Source organism: Melanotaenia boesemani, chromosome 19 (genome assembly GCF_017639745.1).
Source record: "Melanotaenia boesemani isolate fMelBoe1 chromosome 19, fMelBoe1.pri, whole genome shotgun sequence".
NCBI classification, from domain to species: Eukaryota; Metazoa; Chordata; class Actinopteri; order Atheriniformes; family Melanotaeniidae; genus Melanotaenia; species Melanotaenia boesemani.
Window position 1 is genome coordinate 10,909,084 of NC_055700.1, and position 18,437 is coordinate 10,927,520.

General features: G+C 37.1%; 1 protein-coding gene across 1 annotated transcript in view; it reads right to left on the bottom strand.

Moving 5' to 3' along the window:
* itga1 (integrin, alpha 1) overlaps positions 1-18,437 on the bottom strand; it is a 54,608-nt gene that overhangs the window by 11,349 nt on the left and 24,822 nt on the right. Inside the window, exons 4-17 of the mRNA XM_041970436.1 lie at positions 14,853-14,941; positions 11,207-11,321; positions 9,973-10,100; positions 9,176-9,324; positions 8,641-8,791; positions 8,129-8,303; positions 6,955-7,028; positions 4,751-4,898; positions 3,959-4,101; positions 2,766-2,909; positions 2,365-2,616; positions 1,877-2,007; positions 921-1,096; positions 642-796 (exon numbers count right to left, since the gene is read on the bottom strand). Coding sequence (XP_041826370.1) covers positions 642-796; positions 921-1,096; positions 1,877-2,007; positions 2,365-2,616; positions 2,766-2,909; positions 3,959-4,101; positions 4,751-4,898; positions 6,955-7,028; positions 8,129-8,303; positions 8,641-8,791; positions 9,176-9,324; positions 9,973-10,100; positions 11,207-11,321; positions 14,853-14,941 — 2,030 coding nt within the window. The remainder of the gene's footprint in view (positions 1-641; positions 797-920; positions 1,097-1,876; positions 2,008-2,364; positions 2,617-2,765; positions 2,910-3,958; positions 4,102-4,750; positions 4,899-6,954; positions 7,029-8,128; positions 8,304-8,640; positions 8,792-9,175; positions 9,325-9,972; positions 10,101-11,206; positions 11,322-14,852; positions 14,942-18,437) is intronic.

Here is an 18,437-nt window from a genome sequence, read left to right on the forward strand (position 1 = left end):
TGAAGACTTCTGCTTTGGACTATGTGAGAAGTTTCTGTACAAACTGGAACAAGAGAACAGAGTGTATATTCATGCTCAGCATTCACAATATCACCAGCTGTTTCCACTGATTAGTTCCTCTTTTCTAGTCTCAGGGCAGCTAATCACATACATCCAAGGCTGCAGTTGCAGACTGGAAATAGAAAACTACTGTTGAGTTGTAAAACTGCTGTAACCGGGAATGTCATTGTGTCGCTTACATAAAACACTTAGTTTACCCCTTTTGTTCACTTTCTGTGCTCTTTCACGGTATTTTTTCTTCTCCCCACGTGTCTCCAGATAATTTATCACTCCTAGGAGCACGGGGGTGAACTCTGCATGCTTTGATCAGGATGGGTCTGTTTTATGTTATAACCAAGGCCTTCCTGCTCTGCATAGGCCTTCTCACAGCTTTGTCCTGTTTTCTTTCTAACAGCTCTGAGACATAATTTACAACTCCCACAGGCCAGGGATAATGCTTCCATGAATGAACAGCAAAAAAAAAAAAAGGAATCTGGTTATCTGAATATGTTCTCTAATGAACACAAAATTAAGTTTGGTGCTGACTTTGCACAGGTAAGAAACCATAACTGACACCACATTATAAAGATCAGAGTACTTGCCGACATCATGATGGTTTCTTTCACGCATTTTTTCTCTTTGTCTTTGATCTCAAAGGTCTTTGTAATCTTTCGATCACTTTTATCCATAACCAAGTCAATAAACGAAGCCCTAGCTTTGGCACGCAGAGCATCCAGAGTCATGTTGTAGCGTATTTCTGCAGAATACAACAAAACAAAAATTATGCAGTGAAGAAATTAAAACTGATTAACAAATAAAAAGGAATCATCAGATTATCACTTTTATGGCAGGAACTTCAATATCAGGGCTGCATGGCTAACCTGAAGGAGGCTTTATTTCATCCTTGTCAGATTTGACATTGTACTGGAAACACACTGTTGCATTCACACACACAGATTTGCGTCCCCCATATTCACACTGGTGCTGAGCCTGGTGCAGGTTGATTTTATCAGGTTCGAAAGTCATTTCAGCACGAAGCTCTGCAACATCTCTGGACCTATTGGTAAAATAAAGATACACATTTCTAGAAAAGATAGATAATTGATTATATATGATTTATGGGGGGCATGGGGGCCAGACAAAATGAAAACCTGGAGCCGATGAGCTAATCTGTACTACTAAACTGCACAGTAATAAGATTCAGAAACTATATGCACGTCAGTCAAGGGCACATTTCCATGATCAATCATTCTATTTTTGAAGCATGTGTGTATCTATGTGTGTGTCTGTATGTGTGTGCATGTATGCATACATTTAGTCAAAGTGAGGAACAAGGAATGGATGTTCTGCGTCCCGAGTATAAAACTTGGCTTCAGTTCCCTTTATCCTACTGTTAAGCTTTCTAAAACAGAGCCAGCAGCCCAGGAAGAGCAGCCGCCTGCAGCCAAATCCTATTTAAACTCGAAGCCATTTGGGATATGGAGTTTTCACACAGCTTAGTTGAGCTCCTGCCAGTAAAAGCTGTGGGAGAAGATCTGCCTGGGAAATTAAATCATAATGTGGACTGATGTTTCAGAACCTTCTGGGCTGATATCCGCTTGCTGGTGTCCAATAGTGAAGTAGAGTATGTAGGCGGGGGTTTTAAGATTATTAGGAAGTTGCTGGTCTCCAGCCTACAAGCCCAGTGGGACATGCACAGCTGTCTAAACTCAAATAAGACAATGCAAAGTGGACATGTAAGATGATGTCTGTGGGATCTGCTGCTACGAATGATTGAAGTGGAATGTGTAGCATAAGGCGTGATTGTTTTTATGTGGGGATGGGCCGTTTGTCTCACCAGAACAAGGAAGCCCCTCCTAGACCTCCTATAGTAACATCAGTGATTCCATCTCCATTCAGATCCATAACTCCATGTATGGACTGACCAAAGAATTTCACCTTTTCACCATCACCACCTGCAGGGATACGCTGTGGAGACACCAGAAAACAAAGCAATAGGTTCTAAGATGCTTTTAAGGTTTTTCCACTTCCTTCAGTGTGTTATAAAACATTTTTATGCAAGTAACAGGTCTGCATAGTTGCAAAGCCCACATCAAAGACAGTTACTGTCTTTCACAGACTTCTCCTCAACAGAGGACAACAAATTTCCAAAGAGAAAAGTAGGACTGGAGCTGATTGATTATTATCTTTTGCAGCTTTTATTGACACAAATAAGATTTCTCAACATATGAATACCGACCAAATAATATGGGAGTACTATCAAATAATTTTCTGTCCTTTAAATTAACAATAAAATATATTTTGGAGTTAAATCTGGTTTCTCACCTGGACAAACTCCTGTTTTAGGGATTTCTTGTCTCCATGATAGATATAGACGGCTCCTCTATGATCATTCTCAAAGGGTGCACCTATCGCCACATCGTTGAGCCCATCGAGGTTCAGATCTGACACTGCTGCTATGGCTGTGCCAAACCGGGCACCACATGGTTCATTTTTATTGGTGCAGCCAGCAGAGCTGGCAGTACAACAGTGCTGGTTGACAGGTTTTAGAGTAAATTCATGCTCAAATTTGCCCTCCTATTGATTAAAAAGAAAGAAGAAGAAGAAGAAAAAAAAAGAAAAATCAGAATTATAACAATCAATGGACAGAGGCTGTTATTAATATACCTTTTCCAGTGGTAAGCCAATGTAAGAAAAATGTAAGATGTTTTGTTACTGTGGTGTACCTGATTGAGTTTATAGACGTAGACTTGTCCCTGTTCATCTTTTTCAGAGCCCATGTACATTGGAGCTCCCACCAAAAGGAGGTCTGTATTGGAGTCCCCATCGATGTCAACAGTCTGGAGGACACTGCCGAAGTATGAACCAATCTGTTCAGAGGAGCAAGAAATCATGTGTGACTGGTGACCTGGTTAGTTTAACATTTTTATACAATCTAAGAAAAACGTCTGTAACAAAAACACAATAAAATTCTGGCAGAAAATTACCAGGACATTTTACTGTCAACTATATGGACACTTAAGTTAACCAAAAAAATGGAAAATTATGTACTTCCACAGTATACTATGCCTATTAGCACCACAATTAACAAAACAGAAAATAGTTGAGCCAAAGTAAATTATGTGCTTCAGTTGGTAACAAGTGACTGTATAAAGTTAATCAAAGATCAGTTATTAAATTGTTCATAACCATCTAAATTTCTACTCCCAGTGAAACAAATAGATTAAAGTAAAGGGTGGTGGCGGGTGTCTCTGTCTGTACTGTACTGTCCAATTCACTTGTGGTGTCAACTTTAACTTTTAAACAGAACTGAATATCCTAATAACACTATCTAACGGTTAACATAACATAACACTAGAACTTTCCCATTAAATCAATTCCAAACGTTTGACTGTTAGTGTAGCTTTGAGTTTATCCTCTATAGCGGCCTTTCCCAAACTGGGGATCCCAACCCCCAAAGGGGTCCCCAAGATAATTTTAGGAGGGTTGCCAGTTCATTGTGAAAAAAATATAGCCTACATTCATCAAATAAATTTGGGATTTTCATTAGGGTTGTCAAAATTAACGCGTTAATGCAAAGAGATTAATCTGTGAAATGAATTAAATATTTTTTAACACATCAAAGTTATTACTCATGCCATATCAAAACTTTGAATTTGGTCTTGTCACAGTAGTGAACCAGTTGGAGGTGTTGTACATTATCTTACACTAACGTATATTATGTTGGGTGTCATGGCTCATAAAGTTTGGGTACCACTGCTCTTTAGGATATCGTCTATCCATTTTTACAGCCGTAGAATGCTGATTTAAATATGAGGTAATACATTTATAGCTCTACTTATAACAGCACACACTGTGTTAGCTTAAAATATACTCTGTTCAAATATCTTTTTCAAAAAAACAAACTGTCAAAGCTCACCTGTTCTCCCTTCAGTATCTGTGAAATGACAATTTTGTTCCTCCTCAGACGGTAGATAACAACACGGCCTACGTGGTTATACCGCGGTGCTCCTGTGATGTACAGCACTCCTTTAGGGGTGGACGCTGACTGGACATCATATCCTGCAGAAGTAGCATTTAACACAAACAAGCTTCATCTTTAACGTGTCAAAAAGAATTTCATATTTACAGTTTCAGATGTGAGATATTTTTAAATGCTTCTTCGGGCCACAGTTTATGTCTACCTGTATGGAGGAAACAGTAAAACAGGTCTGGAAACTGGCAGCAGCACAAATCCTCTCGGAAAAGCATACAGAAGCTCTACAAGCTGCAGTCTGGCCACATCAAGCATGTGCCAACAGCTGAGTTTACAGTACGCGAGCCTGAACCTACCAGTGCTCCTTCTAATGACATGTTGATTAAATAACTTGATATTACGATGCTGCAGTTGCTTTACAGGCCATAAAAGGCAGCAGGATGAACAGAAGCGTCTGTGTACTTTATTGATGGGACACAGAGAAAAAGAAAGAACTGCTGTCAGAGACAAATCACTGAATATATCTTTCTCATGCAGACAACTGAAAGCTTATATTTGCTCAGCAGTTAAAGTGCCATACAGTACACATACAGTCAGTTATTGTAAACTCTCTTGGCCTCAGCTGCAGATAAACTGTCTTTAATTCATAAAGATTTCATATTTTCAAATATTACTCTAAAAGGAATTATTTTATGTTTGCGATGAATGATGGGGAGGATCTCAGGATCCACTCACCGTAGTATGCAGCCAATCCTTCATAGGCGTTCTTAGAATTTGGGTCGTAAAACTCATTTTTTTTAGGAATAAGTGTTCCTTGGGCAGTTTGCATCACCACTGTCCCATTCCAGTCATATGCTCCCACTGCTCCCAGTAACACACCTTCCTATAAGAGCCAACACAGCTGATGTCAGAACAATATGACAAGATATAAGAAGCAGGAGGATCATCTTGGTCTATAAGTGATTCCGCTGTGATCTGAAGATTCTGGTGGAGGTAATTGATAAAAACAAACAAACAAATAAAACCAAAACAATACCGTGAATCAAAGTTAAAAAAACAGATGGGCTGCCAAGAAACTATGCATGATGTTTCAGAAGTACTCAAGCTGCTGAATAGCTTCATAAGCCTTGGAGCCCATGAAAACGAACTGAATTAGTGAACAAGAACAAGATTTAATTGATCATCATCATCATCATCATCATCATCATCATCAGTAACTGATTTATAAAGCACTTTAACACCAGCCACAGCTGAACAAAGATAAATAAAATAAAAGCATGACAACCATAAAAATAACAACATAAAACAATTAAAATAAATAAAATATATAAAAAAAAACAGAAAAAAAATCTCTAGTCCAGACAATGAAAACTGGATAAAATTCATTAAAAACCAAATAAGATCAAGTCTCAGGTTGGGTTGAAGGCCAATGAGTAAAAGTGAATTTTAAGACGGGCTTTAAAAACGGACAGATAAGGACCCTGGTGAATGGGCAAAGGTAGGTTGTTCCATAATTTGAAGGTCAGTCCCCTCTGAGCTTCCGTTTAGAACTGGGGACGACCAGGCACAGCTGGTCTGCCGACCTGAGGGACCGGGAAGCAGTATAGTGGTGGAGAAGGTCAGATTAATAAGGTAGAGCAAGACCATTAAACTTTAAAAGCAAACATATGGACTTTAAAATTGACTCTAAAGTGCACAGGCAACCAGTGGAGTGGAGCCAGGGCAGGGGTTATGTGTTCTATATGCTAATAAATAGATTTATTTACATCAACAAATGCAGCACAAACAAATCCAACATGTACTGCCAGTTTATACATTTGGACATTTAATGGTACTCTATATTCAAATAAATTCATCAATATCATCCCCTGTGTCAGATACTTTTAAAGGTAGCCTGCGTAGAGTGAACAATACTTCATTAATATCCATAAACAAGAAGAAGTACAGAATACAAGCACAATACAAGCATGAGTGGAATATTTGTGTACATGTACTTTATTATTGTTCATTGCCATTTAAGAACAAATACTAATATCTGCTGAATGTTTGCCAAAACATTTGTCAACATAAGAAATGAATTATTGTTGACATAAATAATTAAGAGAAAATAACAAATATTCAGGGAAATCTGGCTTTAAATCATAACTTTGTATCTGGGTGAATTTAATTAAATTAAAAATTTAACTGATAAACAAAAGTTTACAGATAAAATAAAACTGAAAGAGGTGTGGTCGCGTAGAGCAGAGAACTGATAGTCATAATAAACTGCATCAAGTGGGATATTTACCACTATGAACTTCTGAAGTGTGTTGTCACATGTTTTGCCTTCAGTGGTACAACTAATTGTGTTTGGTTATGTTGAACTGAGTGAGCCTCCTCAGGCATAGTGACGGCGTCCACATTGATAGATGAGGTGATAAACATAAGTCAGGAGCAGGAAGAGAGAAGTAAGAAAATATCCTGTTTGTTTTTAAATAGACGCAGGAAATACCTATTGAATGAATTTGAGAAGCGTGCGAGGGGTCAAAATCAACAAGCATCTGATTCAGCTTCCCAAACCGTCTCTCTTATAGCTCGTGTTTGCCTTCCACTCTCCTTAAATCTCTAATGCAATCAAACAAAACAGCAGCATTGCAGGAGTGTGGGCACAGAGGACAGAGTGTCTCTGTCTGCAGTCTACTGACTTAGGTGACTCACTACAAGGCTGAGAATTCACCAGGGATAATACTGTGGACATTTTTTTTGTGAATTAGGGAGTCACATACAGTACATACATGTACATTTCTTTACTGACTGCCAGCAGACATGTCAACTGTGACCTAAAGACATGATTCACTTATCTGTTTGGTTCTGTAAAGTAAGAGTTAGTCACTGAAGAAATCTTTGCAAATATCCTAGTTGTATATTATTCTGACACAAATAGTTGGACTTGTGCTTACCTTGGAAGTGTGAGCACTAAACCCAGCTTGGGACATCTCCATCTCAAAGGAGGAGGTGAAGTTACCAGTTGTAGCTGAAAAAGGAAAAGTTCAGTTTAGCTACATACAAATAAACCACACAAAATGAAAAAAAAAATGTATCTTGTCACATTACAGATTAATTGCTGAATCAAAATCTTTAGGTAAATAGTTTGGCTTTTGCGTGAATTTCTGCAGATCTATCTCTATCATCCCTCTGTCAGGGAAAGATGAAGCATGCCATCTTAGCTCTTTTTTAAAAACAGAAATGTAGACCAATCAGCATACTGACAGCTACAAATGGGATAGTTGTATGGAAGAAGTTTTAGAAACAACATTGAGTGATTTTGTGATGGAAAAAGATGCATTTTCTCCTCCAACTGGGATTTGGGAGGCCTGACCATTTACTCTCTTGACTGGTTGCAACACCAAATACCTGTCCTTTTTCCTCTCCTGTTCTTCAGATTGCTTCTATGTATAATGAATGATTCTCAGATTTAAAGTTTGATGTGCTGCTAAAAAACCTCTCTGTGTTTCCACACACATTGGATTTCACATCGTTACTGTTTGTGGAGCTGAAATAACTCCACATGATTGCATTTGCATTCAGTCATTGTTGTCGACTGGCTGTGAGTGAGCACTGAGAAACGCAGTGAGTGATGCTTGCATCGTCCCATATTTCACATATGATTATGGGAGGTGGATGAAGAAGTAGTTCCAACCAACTGGGTATCATTTAGATGAGATCCTGATAGTACTTTCTGCTGTGTTTGTCATGATTTGGGCATTTTTGGTTTAGTTCTTGTTGTTTTCATTGTCTCAGTCCTGTCTTGTTTCCTGTTTTTATTTTTTGATTTATGCCCCTTCATGCTCTGTTCTGTTCAAACTAAACTTTTGACTGGTAATGCAAATATAATGACAGTATTGATATTTCACTGTTAGTCAACACACCATTATTTGACTTCAGTGGAATCCCATAAATGTTCATGATCTGCATTTTGGTTTGGTTTCAGAGTTTTGCAAAGTTAAGAATAAAAGAAAAAGTTTACACATTTTGTTTATTCTGAACTTTGTTTTTCTGCTTTGTTGTTTGGCACCTGTAGGATAACAATAGTGGCTGAGATTGTAAAACTTGTGCATGGGTTTTTGTGTTTACCTTCCAAGGCAAAAATCCTGCTTCCAAGTGTATCCACTATATTCACCAAAGCAAATTCATCAGCCACGTTGAAGAAGTGGTCTTTTAAAGGCTGACTGGAAATGGACTCAATCTCTTTGATAAACTTCTGCACCTCTTCGTCACTTTTATTCTGACGGTTGTAGTCTCCCAAAACCTAGAAGGAACAATAAACTATGAAATGAATAATGTTTTATTATGATCAGATTATGATATAATTATCTTCAAGTGACTAAATAGATGATTCAAAAGTTGTTAAAGAAGCTGTTTTTTAAATTTTTTAAATTTATTTTTGTTTTATATTTTCATTCACTAGTGAAGCAAACCTTTTTTCTCTCTAAAAATTTCTAAAAATAACAATGGAAACCAAGCTACAGCTGGAAAAGCCAATTTAGTAGCTACAGGTCAGTGTGATTTACATCACAGTGTGTCAAAATAAACTTCCCTCGTCATGTTTAGCAATGTGTAAAAGGCAAAAGAGAGTTTGTACCCACAGCAATGCCGAACCTCTCGATGCCATCTTTTTCACATTCTCCAATGACCCTGTCCAGATCATAGAAGTCATGTGACTCTCCGTCAGTCACAATCACCATGACTTTCTTTGCCTCGGGTCGTGCACCCCGCTCTGGCATGAAGGCCTCTTTCCTGATTGGTACAAATGAGAAAAACTAGATTATTGCATCTTCTAGAATAACAGCTATTGACAGCAACTAATCACATCATATTTCACCCTTGCTGATATGAATGAAAAGGACAATCAACCAAGATCTGCTTGCCCTACAAGATTTTAGTTTGGAAAACTTTATCAACAAAGCTTCTTCAGCTAGTCGGAGATTTCCTATTAACTAGTAAAAGGTACAAATATACATAACTATGACGAAACCTTTCAAATGTGTCCATCTGAGTAGAAACATTTTAGTGCATCCGATTTTTTTTTTTAGCTGACCATTAACCTTTCTTCAACTATAAATTATAGAAAGGACATTGTTAGGCTCTCTTAGATAAGTATGAGGAGCTAATGATGGGTACCTGGCTGTATCAATGGCCAAGAACGTGTGGGTCTTGGTACCGGTGTGCTGAGGAAGTCTTTCGACAAATTTCAGCATATCGTTTCTGTTGCCAAACTGGTTCAGGTTGACTTGGTGAGTCACATTCTCACCATAGGACACTATGCCCACCTGGAAAACACACACACAGACATATACATTTATCTTGTAGATATTATTCTATATTAACTTTTTTTTCCATTCTCTCCTGTAATGTTCTTTTTTTATCTCACTCCTGCCCCTCCCAGGCAGTCTGCAGAGGATGTGGCTGGGTCCGCTGAGGTTGAAATGACACAATTTTCTTTATACAGAAGACTTAAGCAGTCATGGAAGATGTGACTTCAACCACTGGACTTCCCAGTGAGAAGACTTTCCAGTGTTTCCCTGTGGAAAACTCCACTAGCTCCCAGCCAGATCATCATAACCATAATAAAACCCAATCACTCATTTCCAGTGTGATCCAAGACAAATGAGCATGGATACACTCTAAGTATAACTTATTAAGATAGAGGTCTGTCAAAATATAGAAAATTACATAACTAAGGGAACCAAAGTCATCAATTATATCACTGAAAATAGAATTGGCAGCAAATAAGAGATTCTATCAATCCTTTTCTATTAAGGATTCTTATACAGCATTACCAGTACAGCGATTAACCCTTGTTTGACTCTGAACACTACATCCACAGGTTTAAATCCAACAAAATAATTTCCAATAGAAACTGGCATTTAAAAACTAACTAACTAACTAAATAATTTTCATTTAATCGTGACACTGACTTGTGAGAGTCCAGGTCCAATATTGATGTTCTTGAGGAAGCGAAGCAAAAAGTCAACGATGCTGCTCCAGGGGTAGATACTGTTGGATCCATCCAGAACTAACACAATGTCCAAATTCTTTGAACATTCTGCAACAAAGCCAGAATTTATAGTTAATTTAAGGATAAGTTTAGTTTTAAGTTTCTCACTAGGCAATAAGGAGCATGCTGAAAGAAACTTGTTCTATACACTTGACGGGTGAAGCACATGAAACTGGTGGTTTCTACCTAAATATATATATATATATTAAATGAAGCAATCTACAGTCATCTTTCATGAAAAAAAAGAATAAAAATAAAAAATTTCATCCAACAAAATATGCGCATTTCTGTAATACACTTAATTTTCAGTTAATCATTGCATATATTAAAGACATTTTCATTTTTAACAGAACAAAGAGGACAAAGACTTTATTCAGTAAAATTAAACAAAGATGCAAAGACATCCTTTTTCTACTAATAATGGACGTTCTCTGTGAGTTCAGTGTGTACCTCAGGGCTAACCCAGGAATTAAAAGTCTTGAGATCTGGTCTGGTAAATAGTGGTTTTAAATCAGATTTAAAGCCCTCCAACTGCGTGCAAAGATGTTAAAAAGCAGCAATTATGTTTTTCTCACTTGAGGCAAAAAGGCAGAAAAAGTTCAACTATGTTAAAATTGCAATCTGTTAATCTGTCAGTTCTGTAATTTACTTTCACGAGGTATTGATAAAATCAGTTCATGTTAAACCATTTTGGATATTTCACTGATCTAAATTGTTTTAAAGGGTTTTTAAAGCATTTCATAATCAGTCTACGTTTGCCTCGGTTAAAGGAATGAAAGAGAAAGTAGTTCTCAAGGGAAAGAGAAACAGAAAGACACAATGATTGCAAACTGTTTATTTTGCTCTTCTTTCTTGAATGTTTCCTTCCAGGGAAACTGAACGCAGTCCTAGTAAATTGTCTCCTAACTTGGGCATGCAATGCAGCAAAAGGGATGGGCCGGTCTGGACCAGAGAGGAATGGGGGTGGCAGACAAGTTTACATTAAGAAGAATGCTCTAATCTCCCATTTCTCTGAAGGAGGGTAAGTCTGATGTCGGGGTCTTGGGTGGTACTGCTTTAATGGGTAGATTTTAATCTCTTATCCTGGACAATTTGTACCAATAGTGTCACGTCCTGTGTGGAGTAGCTGCATCTTTCTCTGACTGGCTTCATACCTTGCACTGCAGGAGCTATGGAGTTGAGGATCTGGAAAGAGGAGCTGACATTCGCACAAACACCTGAGATGTACTGCTGCTGGCCGCACATGTAGCCATACTGGGGACCACACGCCTGTGGAGATAGGGCACACACATACAAACAAACTGAAACACTGAGAAAGGGAAACTCACAGGCTGTCACTGGTTAGCTTTTCACCAGCATGAGGTCATGGGTGAGAGGACGTTCAGGGCTACTGGAGAAGAATAGCAGAGAACCCAAGAGGAAAGAACTAGTCAAATGAAAGATTTAGGAGAGACTATTTGAAAACCACTAGAGATCCCTGAAGTCTCTGCAGAAAGAGGGACAAGAAGAAAGCAGAGACACAGAGCCAGTGAGGAAGCAGGGCTTAAAACTGACCAGAAATAACTGGAAAATTAAATAACAGCTATCAATTTATTGGCCCCATTTCCTTAAGTTTCCCAAAATGTTCCTGAATCCCAGGGATTTTCTCATTTACAAAGGGAACTGTACCAGAAGTCCACAGTTTACAATCTTGTGAAGCTGCACAGTGCAGCTCTGAGGTAATCCCTAGTGTCAGTATGCTAACATGTTCACTATGGCGATGGCTTAATATTTATCCTAATCACTTTGTTTGCTATGCCCACTTTCCTATTATTAAAATCCAGAACAGAATCTGAATCATAATTCATTCTCTGTAAAAATTTCAGTCAGACAGAATGGAGGATGGAAAAAAAACCAGGCCAACCCAGTAGCATGACCAAGCAGAAACTTTCAGGGCTGAAAAATTAGACAGCATAAAAAAGCACCAAAAAGGGTAGTTAAACTTTATTTGATCACTTGATTCTCTTTTTCTTCTTCTTAAGATGCACATTTAAAAAAATCCTCTAGCATTGAACACAGCAATGATATTGTTTACTTCTGTAAACAATATCATTGCTGTGTTTAATGCTCGATGAATTTCTTTTCTTCTACCAATTATTTCTTTTAGCAAAGTACCATTGTGTGCAACAATATTAATAGCCTATCAGGTGGTATCTACACACCAGTTACATACATAGTTTACAGTATGAAGTACATACTGCAAATCATCTAGTATGTGTGGTAAATAACATTTATTTTAATGTGTTCCCCGTGTTGGGGCTTCACAGAAATACATGTTATAGCTTTTTGCTGCGTCTTAGGGGAAGTCTCAGAAATATAAGTCAGAAGTCATTTTAACAAATATCTGTTTTGTGGTGGAGTAAATAATGAAGACTGTGCTTTGTACTTTTTTACTTGTGCTTCTCTGTTATCTGTTGTTTTTTTGGTGCAATATTCTCTTTGTTGCCAGCTCTGTCTTGCTCCAGCAGATTAAAACTAACTTTGAACCAATCAGCATTTGATCAACATGTAGTGTCCTCTCTGGACTCTCTGGATTTTATTTTTCTTCTTCTTTTTTGGATGAGGGAATCACTTAAAAAAAAAAAAAAAAAAAGAATAAAAAAATTTCAAAAATGGTTGTCTGTGAAAAGTAAAATCCCTTCTGTGCAATACCACCAATGACCACTAGGTTCTGAATCAAAACATGCCTGGCTTTAACAGACTCATATTCAAAACATGTTAACCTCTCTCATAAAATACAAAGTCAGTACAGTTTTCCTACAAGTCTTTATATGTTAATTACTGGATTCATCCCCTTTTATTCATGTGCTTGTTGTCTTTCTGAAAAATTTATTTCAGAATTCAACAGATAAATATCCTTAAAAATAGAAAAGTACTCTACAACTCTTTCCCAGATGAAAATGCCTAAACTTTTAAGAAAATTAAACACATTTTCAAATTCGTGTGACTAGGTTCATTTTGTCTATTCAAATTGTAGTTGTAATAATTCTTTTTGATCAGACAAACAGTTTTTAAGGGAAAACGTCAGAAAACATCATGATGTTTTCTGAAGAAGACGTTTCAGACTAAACATGTGAAAAATGTAAATACAACTTTTTAATGACTATTTGTCTGATCAAAAAGAATCCTTACATCTACATTTCCAAACTTGTGTAAAAATGTTTTTTGGTCTAAAAGAGTTGATTTCTCCCTTCATGGAAACAATTTGGGGGTTAATAACTGTTTAGTATAGTTAATATTGGCTCCAACAACCTAAAACAGCAACAGCCAAATGTCAAACTAGAGGAACGATAGTTCAAAGGTCAGATAGTGAGGCCTTAGAGGCTAAGTGGCTTTATTGCTTTAATGACTGAATGATCTCTTAGAATCCATTCTTTAAAGTGAGTTAATGATCTCAGAGTTCTTTTTATTTCCTCAGAGTAAATCTTGTTATACATTTTATATATATATATATAAATACTTTACACTCTCTGTAGTGTGCTCATTAATTGCCGCAATGAATTAACATGTAAATGCATATTAAAGAGTTTATTCTGACTAACTGAGGAGCTGGATCATTCCTTGACTGACTTGACTGAACAAAGGAGCTGCAAACTGACAGGAAAGACACAGAGCACCAATTGAGCAGGATGTAGAGACCCAGCAAGAATGTGGGGTCATCAACATCCATCCATACCCAAATGAGAGCTGACATGCTCCAAAGTTTTAACAAAAAAGGTGCTGACAATTATGAAGCATGTGCAGAATGGCTATCACACCCTTTTAGATATTCCTGATGCAAACGTCATAACCAAGAACTGATTAAAAAAAAGCAACAGAGACAGGATGGGGAAAATGCTTTTGTTTGTGTGGCAAAGTCCCACAAAGAGTGTTTCTGAAAACCTTTGACAATGACTCAGTAAAGCTGTTTAGAAATTATGAATACAATTATTACACGATTATTTAATTATAAAGTCACATATGGAGGCCCCTATGGGCGGCAGATCCCAGCTGATATTCATAATACAGCCTAAATATTACATTTAGGAAAAGATGGAATGGGCATCTTTACACCCCATACCTCAAAATGCAGCACAGCACCACCAGTATACAAACCAGTAAACTGCACAGGAAAATGTGGATATGACAGATGATGTGTACAAATATCATGAGTAGAATAAACAACTGAATGAGCAAAGAAAAATCTTTCCATTGAATGGAGCAAAACTAAGAAGTTATGCCAAGCAAAATTTTCATGACTAATGGATCATGATTACAATGGCAAAAAATCAGTAAACAAGTCAAACTCTGTGTAAATATACTAGAATTCAACAAACTTCACGATAACTACAAAATGAATCTGCAGTGTGAATTAAAACTGTTGAATGAGTGTAAAGCTGTCATCACATCATCATTATATTGATATTTAGGTTTCAGTTATATTACTTTTTCTTTTCAAACTTTCTTGGACCACTTAACAAGTTGCATAAATACACATTAGGACATATTGTTTTCACACCCTGTCAAAGAGATCATCAGACTGAAATAAAAGTAGTTACAGGAGTTCTTTACCATTATACATGTACATTTCTTCATGTGTACAGTTAATTTACAGTATTGGATTACACCCTCAGGGCATAAAGCCTGATGAGGGAACCCAGAATGTCAAACCCACTGTTTCCAGGGTCTAAAGGTCTAGTGAACATATACTTGGCAGCCCAGTTTCTGGTAAAAATTTGCCTTTTTTTTTTTTAGTATAGATGTAGAACGCTTCCTTCTTACCAGAAATCCTCCACTGGGATTGGTCACCAGTGTGGTTCCCATGGTCATGTTCTCCTTGACTTCACGCAACTTGGGAACAGTTGTGTTTTCTAAAGACGAAATTGAAGGAAAATAGGATGAATAAACAGAGTGAGACCAACATAAAGCAGCACAGAAGATGAACAGCTGGACAAATTCCTTTCCTTCTTTTTCCCACAGGAAGAGTCCTGATCACTCTCCTCTCATACTTCCGTCTGTCCAGAAAACGCAATAACCACTCACATGTAGTTAAATATAGTTTGTTTTATTACTTTACCATGACGCCCCTCTGTGTAAAGCTTATAGATATCAACAGCAGCTGATGTGTAGAAAATAGGGGCGGAATCGACTCATTAAGCAATCACAACATGTGGCTAAAATTAGCAACTAAAGCCACTGTACAATGTTTGGATGTGATTTAGTTTTTCCTTTGGGGGCATCAACATATTCCTGCTATTTCAATTCTGATTCTGCAAAACAGAACTATTAGCAGTTAGCAAGTCAAGCTTTGCCTTTTTATTAGTTTCTGTTTGTGCAGATCTTTAATTCTTCTTTCCAATGCACACATGCACATTAAAATATACTAAAGCATTGCACACATGGCAGGGTGTTTAATACTATATTGTGAAAATCTTGAAAATTTAAGGAACAGTAAAAGAAGGTAAAACAAACATTTTGTATAACTGATATATCATTTGCTGTCTTGCAAAATTAGTATATTAATTGGTATAATTGGTATAAACTGGAAGAAGCATTGCCAAGTAGTTCCCCAGTTTGTAAGCCTGCAGGCTGAGACTGCATTTGTGCAGACAACAGAATGCAGACTTTTTATGATTATTCATTATATTACATGCATACAGTTTTCCAAACAGGCTTTGACCATATTACATTGCTGTTTAGCAGACGACCCAGAAATCCTCAGCACTTTTTTCTGTCTGTATTTCAACATGCATAATGATCATGGTATAACCACCTTTCAATTTTACTGATGGAAGAGTAGTTAAAGATTACAACACAACAACCACACAATTTAACCCCACTCATTATGGTTTGGGCTTGCTCGTCTGCACTGGGAAAGTATAAACCCAGTATGAAGACAGAGTTGGCAGTGTAAGAGTAGAGTGTCGTTAACTGGAAGGGATTTGACATAACTCATAACAGATGACTGATAAGGAGTAATGGTTCTCTTAGAAATTAACATTTAATCAACATGAGCACCTCAAGAAATAACCACCACCTAAGTCCAAGGTAAGAAAGAGGTCATGCATGTGCTGAGATGCCTACGGCATCACTGTAAATTCAAAATACAGTATTGTTGTTGTCACTGTGTAAACTACCAGCTCCAACAGCAAGTCTAAATCAATCCCCAGTGGATGTTTTCCAGACTAAACTTGAGTCTGTGAACTTCTGCTTTTCTTACTCAACCATGATTAAAAAGCACCATCCAATCTTTTTCTACCATCAGAATACCTTTCCTGCCATTGTTTGACATTTCTTAGGTGTGAACAGCCATGTTAAAGTGTTTGAGTAATAATCTCTGAACTGTAAGTTGAAGATCTGCTAGACACAGTACCTCCCACTTGTCCTTTATTGACACACAGAAAGTACACTAATAAAGGCTTCGCATCTTCCAGACTGGGAGCAGAGTTTTGTTTATCTTCTTAATTAAGATAAATTGGAAGGATGAAACACTAAAACCCTGTTTATTTACTGTCTTCCTGTTCAGATGGACCAAACTTCCTCCCCGCGAGACACAGTTAGACGTGCAGTTAACTTAAACAACAGCTCTGAGGCAAAGTGTAAAATAAGACAAGGCACTTCTCATTTTGGCAGTTCAGAGAAACACATTTGATTTATTGATTTATCAAGCGTCCATCTTATTTTTTGTAAAAGTTTTTTCGGATGATTTTAAACGAAGAAGCAGGAGATTGGTCATTTGGAAATTGAAAAAAGGCCTAAAGCGCATATACTTAGCTTTATAGCCAATAGTCTGTTCATATAAATGCAGTTGCTATTTGTTTCTGGATTGAAAATGATGATCTAAAATAAATCATTTTCACATGATGAATGAGCAATGTACTGAAAACATTACTTTTGCTCATTAATATGTTAACTGTGGAACTACAACACTCACACATGCAGACATCTACTATAACTCACCGAGCATCTTCTCATAATGTATGCTGTTATAATGTGTGCTTTATTATTTGATTTTTTTAGTTTGTCATTTAAGTTCAATAGTTGATGCTGTGATGAAATTAATGAAAAAAAAACACCTACTCGTTTGTGTAGTGAAGTAGAAGAATTGTCTGACTCTGCTTTCCTGCAGTATACACTGATGATGCTAACATCTGTCTGCTGGACGTTTCCAGAAAAAGCTCTTTGCAAACATGACAACTAATGTGGTTTCTCTCATATTGAATTGCTCAGCTACAGCTGTGTGTGTCAGCGACCCAATGACTTTTACTGCTTCTCACGTTCTCAGTATTTGAGTGAAAAAAACAGCTTTTTCTTAAACAATGGCTATCCTAGTTGAGTTTATTACATTATCTGTGCTAATACTTTGCAGCGCTTTGTCAGTGCTTGTGGCTTAACATGTAGGCACTTGACTAAAAATTTTCTGTTCTTTTGACCAAGTAGTTTAAATTATGTTTAAATATTTTGTTTTATTGTCTAGGAGAAATGTGTACAACACACGCACACACACACACAAAATTAAATAAAAAAGATAGCATTTTTAGTATCCTATCGCGTGTAACTTCAGTGTAGGCAACCAAAGTGATCATGGACTGGTACAGTCTTTAACATAACTAATCTAGCCAACAGTGCCCACTGACTTTCTAGCAACTAAAAACCAGAAAGCTTTAAAGCAATACCACATATGTTTTTGACCTTAAAGCAGAACTAATAAAAAGATTTTTACATTTTGGCACTCCCTAACAGAGGCCAATTCTCCATCCATCTTGCATCCTGTCTCTTCTCTGAGCTCTTTCCAGCCAGTAAAATCAGTCAGATGTTGACGCTTGTTCTATCACTTTCTCTCTTTCTTCTCCCTGCTTCATCTTATAATGTCTTCTAGCGTTTCTTTGTCGTAAAGCAAAGCACAACTGTCACATGATGACCTGGGTTGAAGAATGAAATTGTGAAGAGCAGTTTTCCAGCTCCAGAAAACTACAGGGCAAGGATGGCTCCAGGAATCTGCATAATAAAGTGAAGTGCCAGTAACCCATTAAAATGAGCCAGAAGCACAGAGTTTTAAGGTCAGAAAGTAGTGTAGTATTGCTTTAAATAAAAATACTGACAAAATACTGTTAAATGCCGTTCGTTTTTAGTATGAAGTTTTATCTGTAAACTTTGTATCATTTCACAATTTTATCAAGTGAAATGTCTCTACTGTGTAAACTTAACAAGAACTTAAGACATGTTTTCATACAGATTTGGTTTGCTTTTAAGTTGTTCTTTGAAAGCTTATGTCATATATTCATTATTTTTTTTGTTTAACTCTGAATCAGGTGAAATTAGATCAAATCTATTTATTTACCAAATTAGGTTAACAACAGTACAATG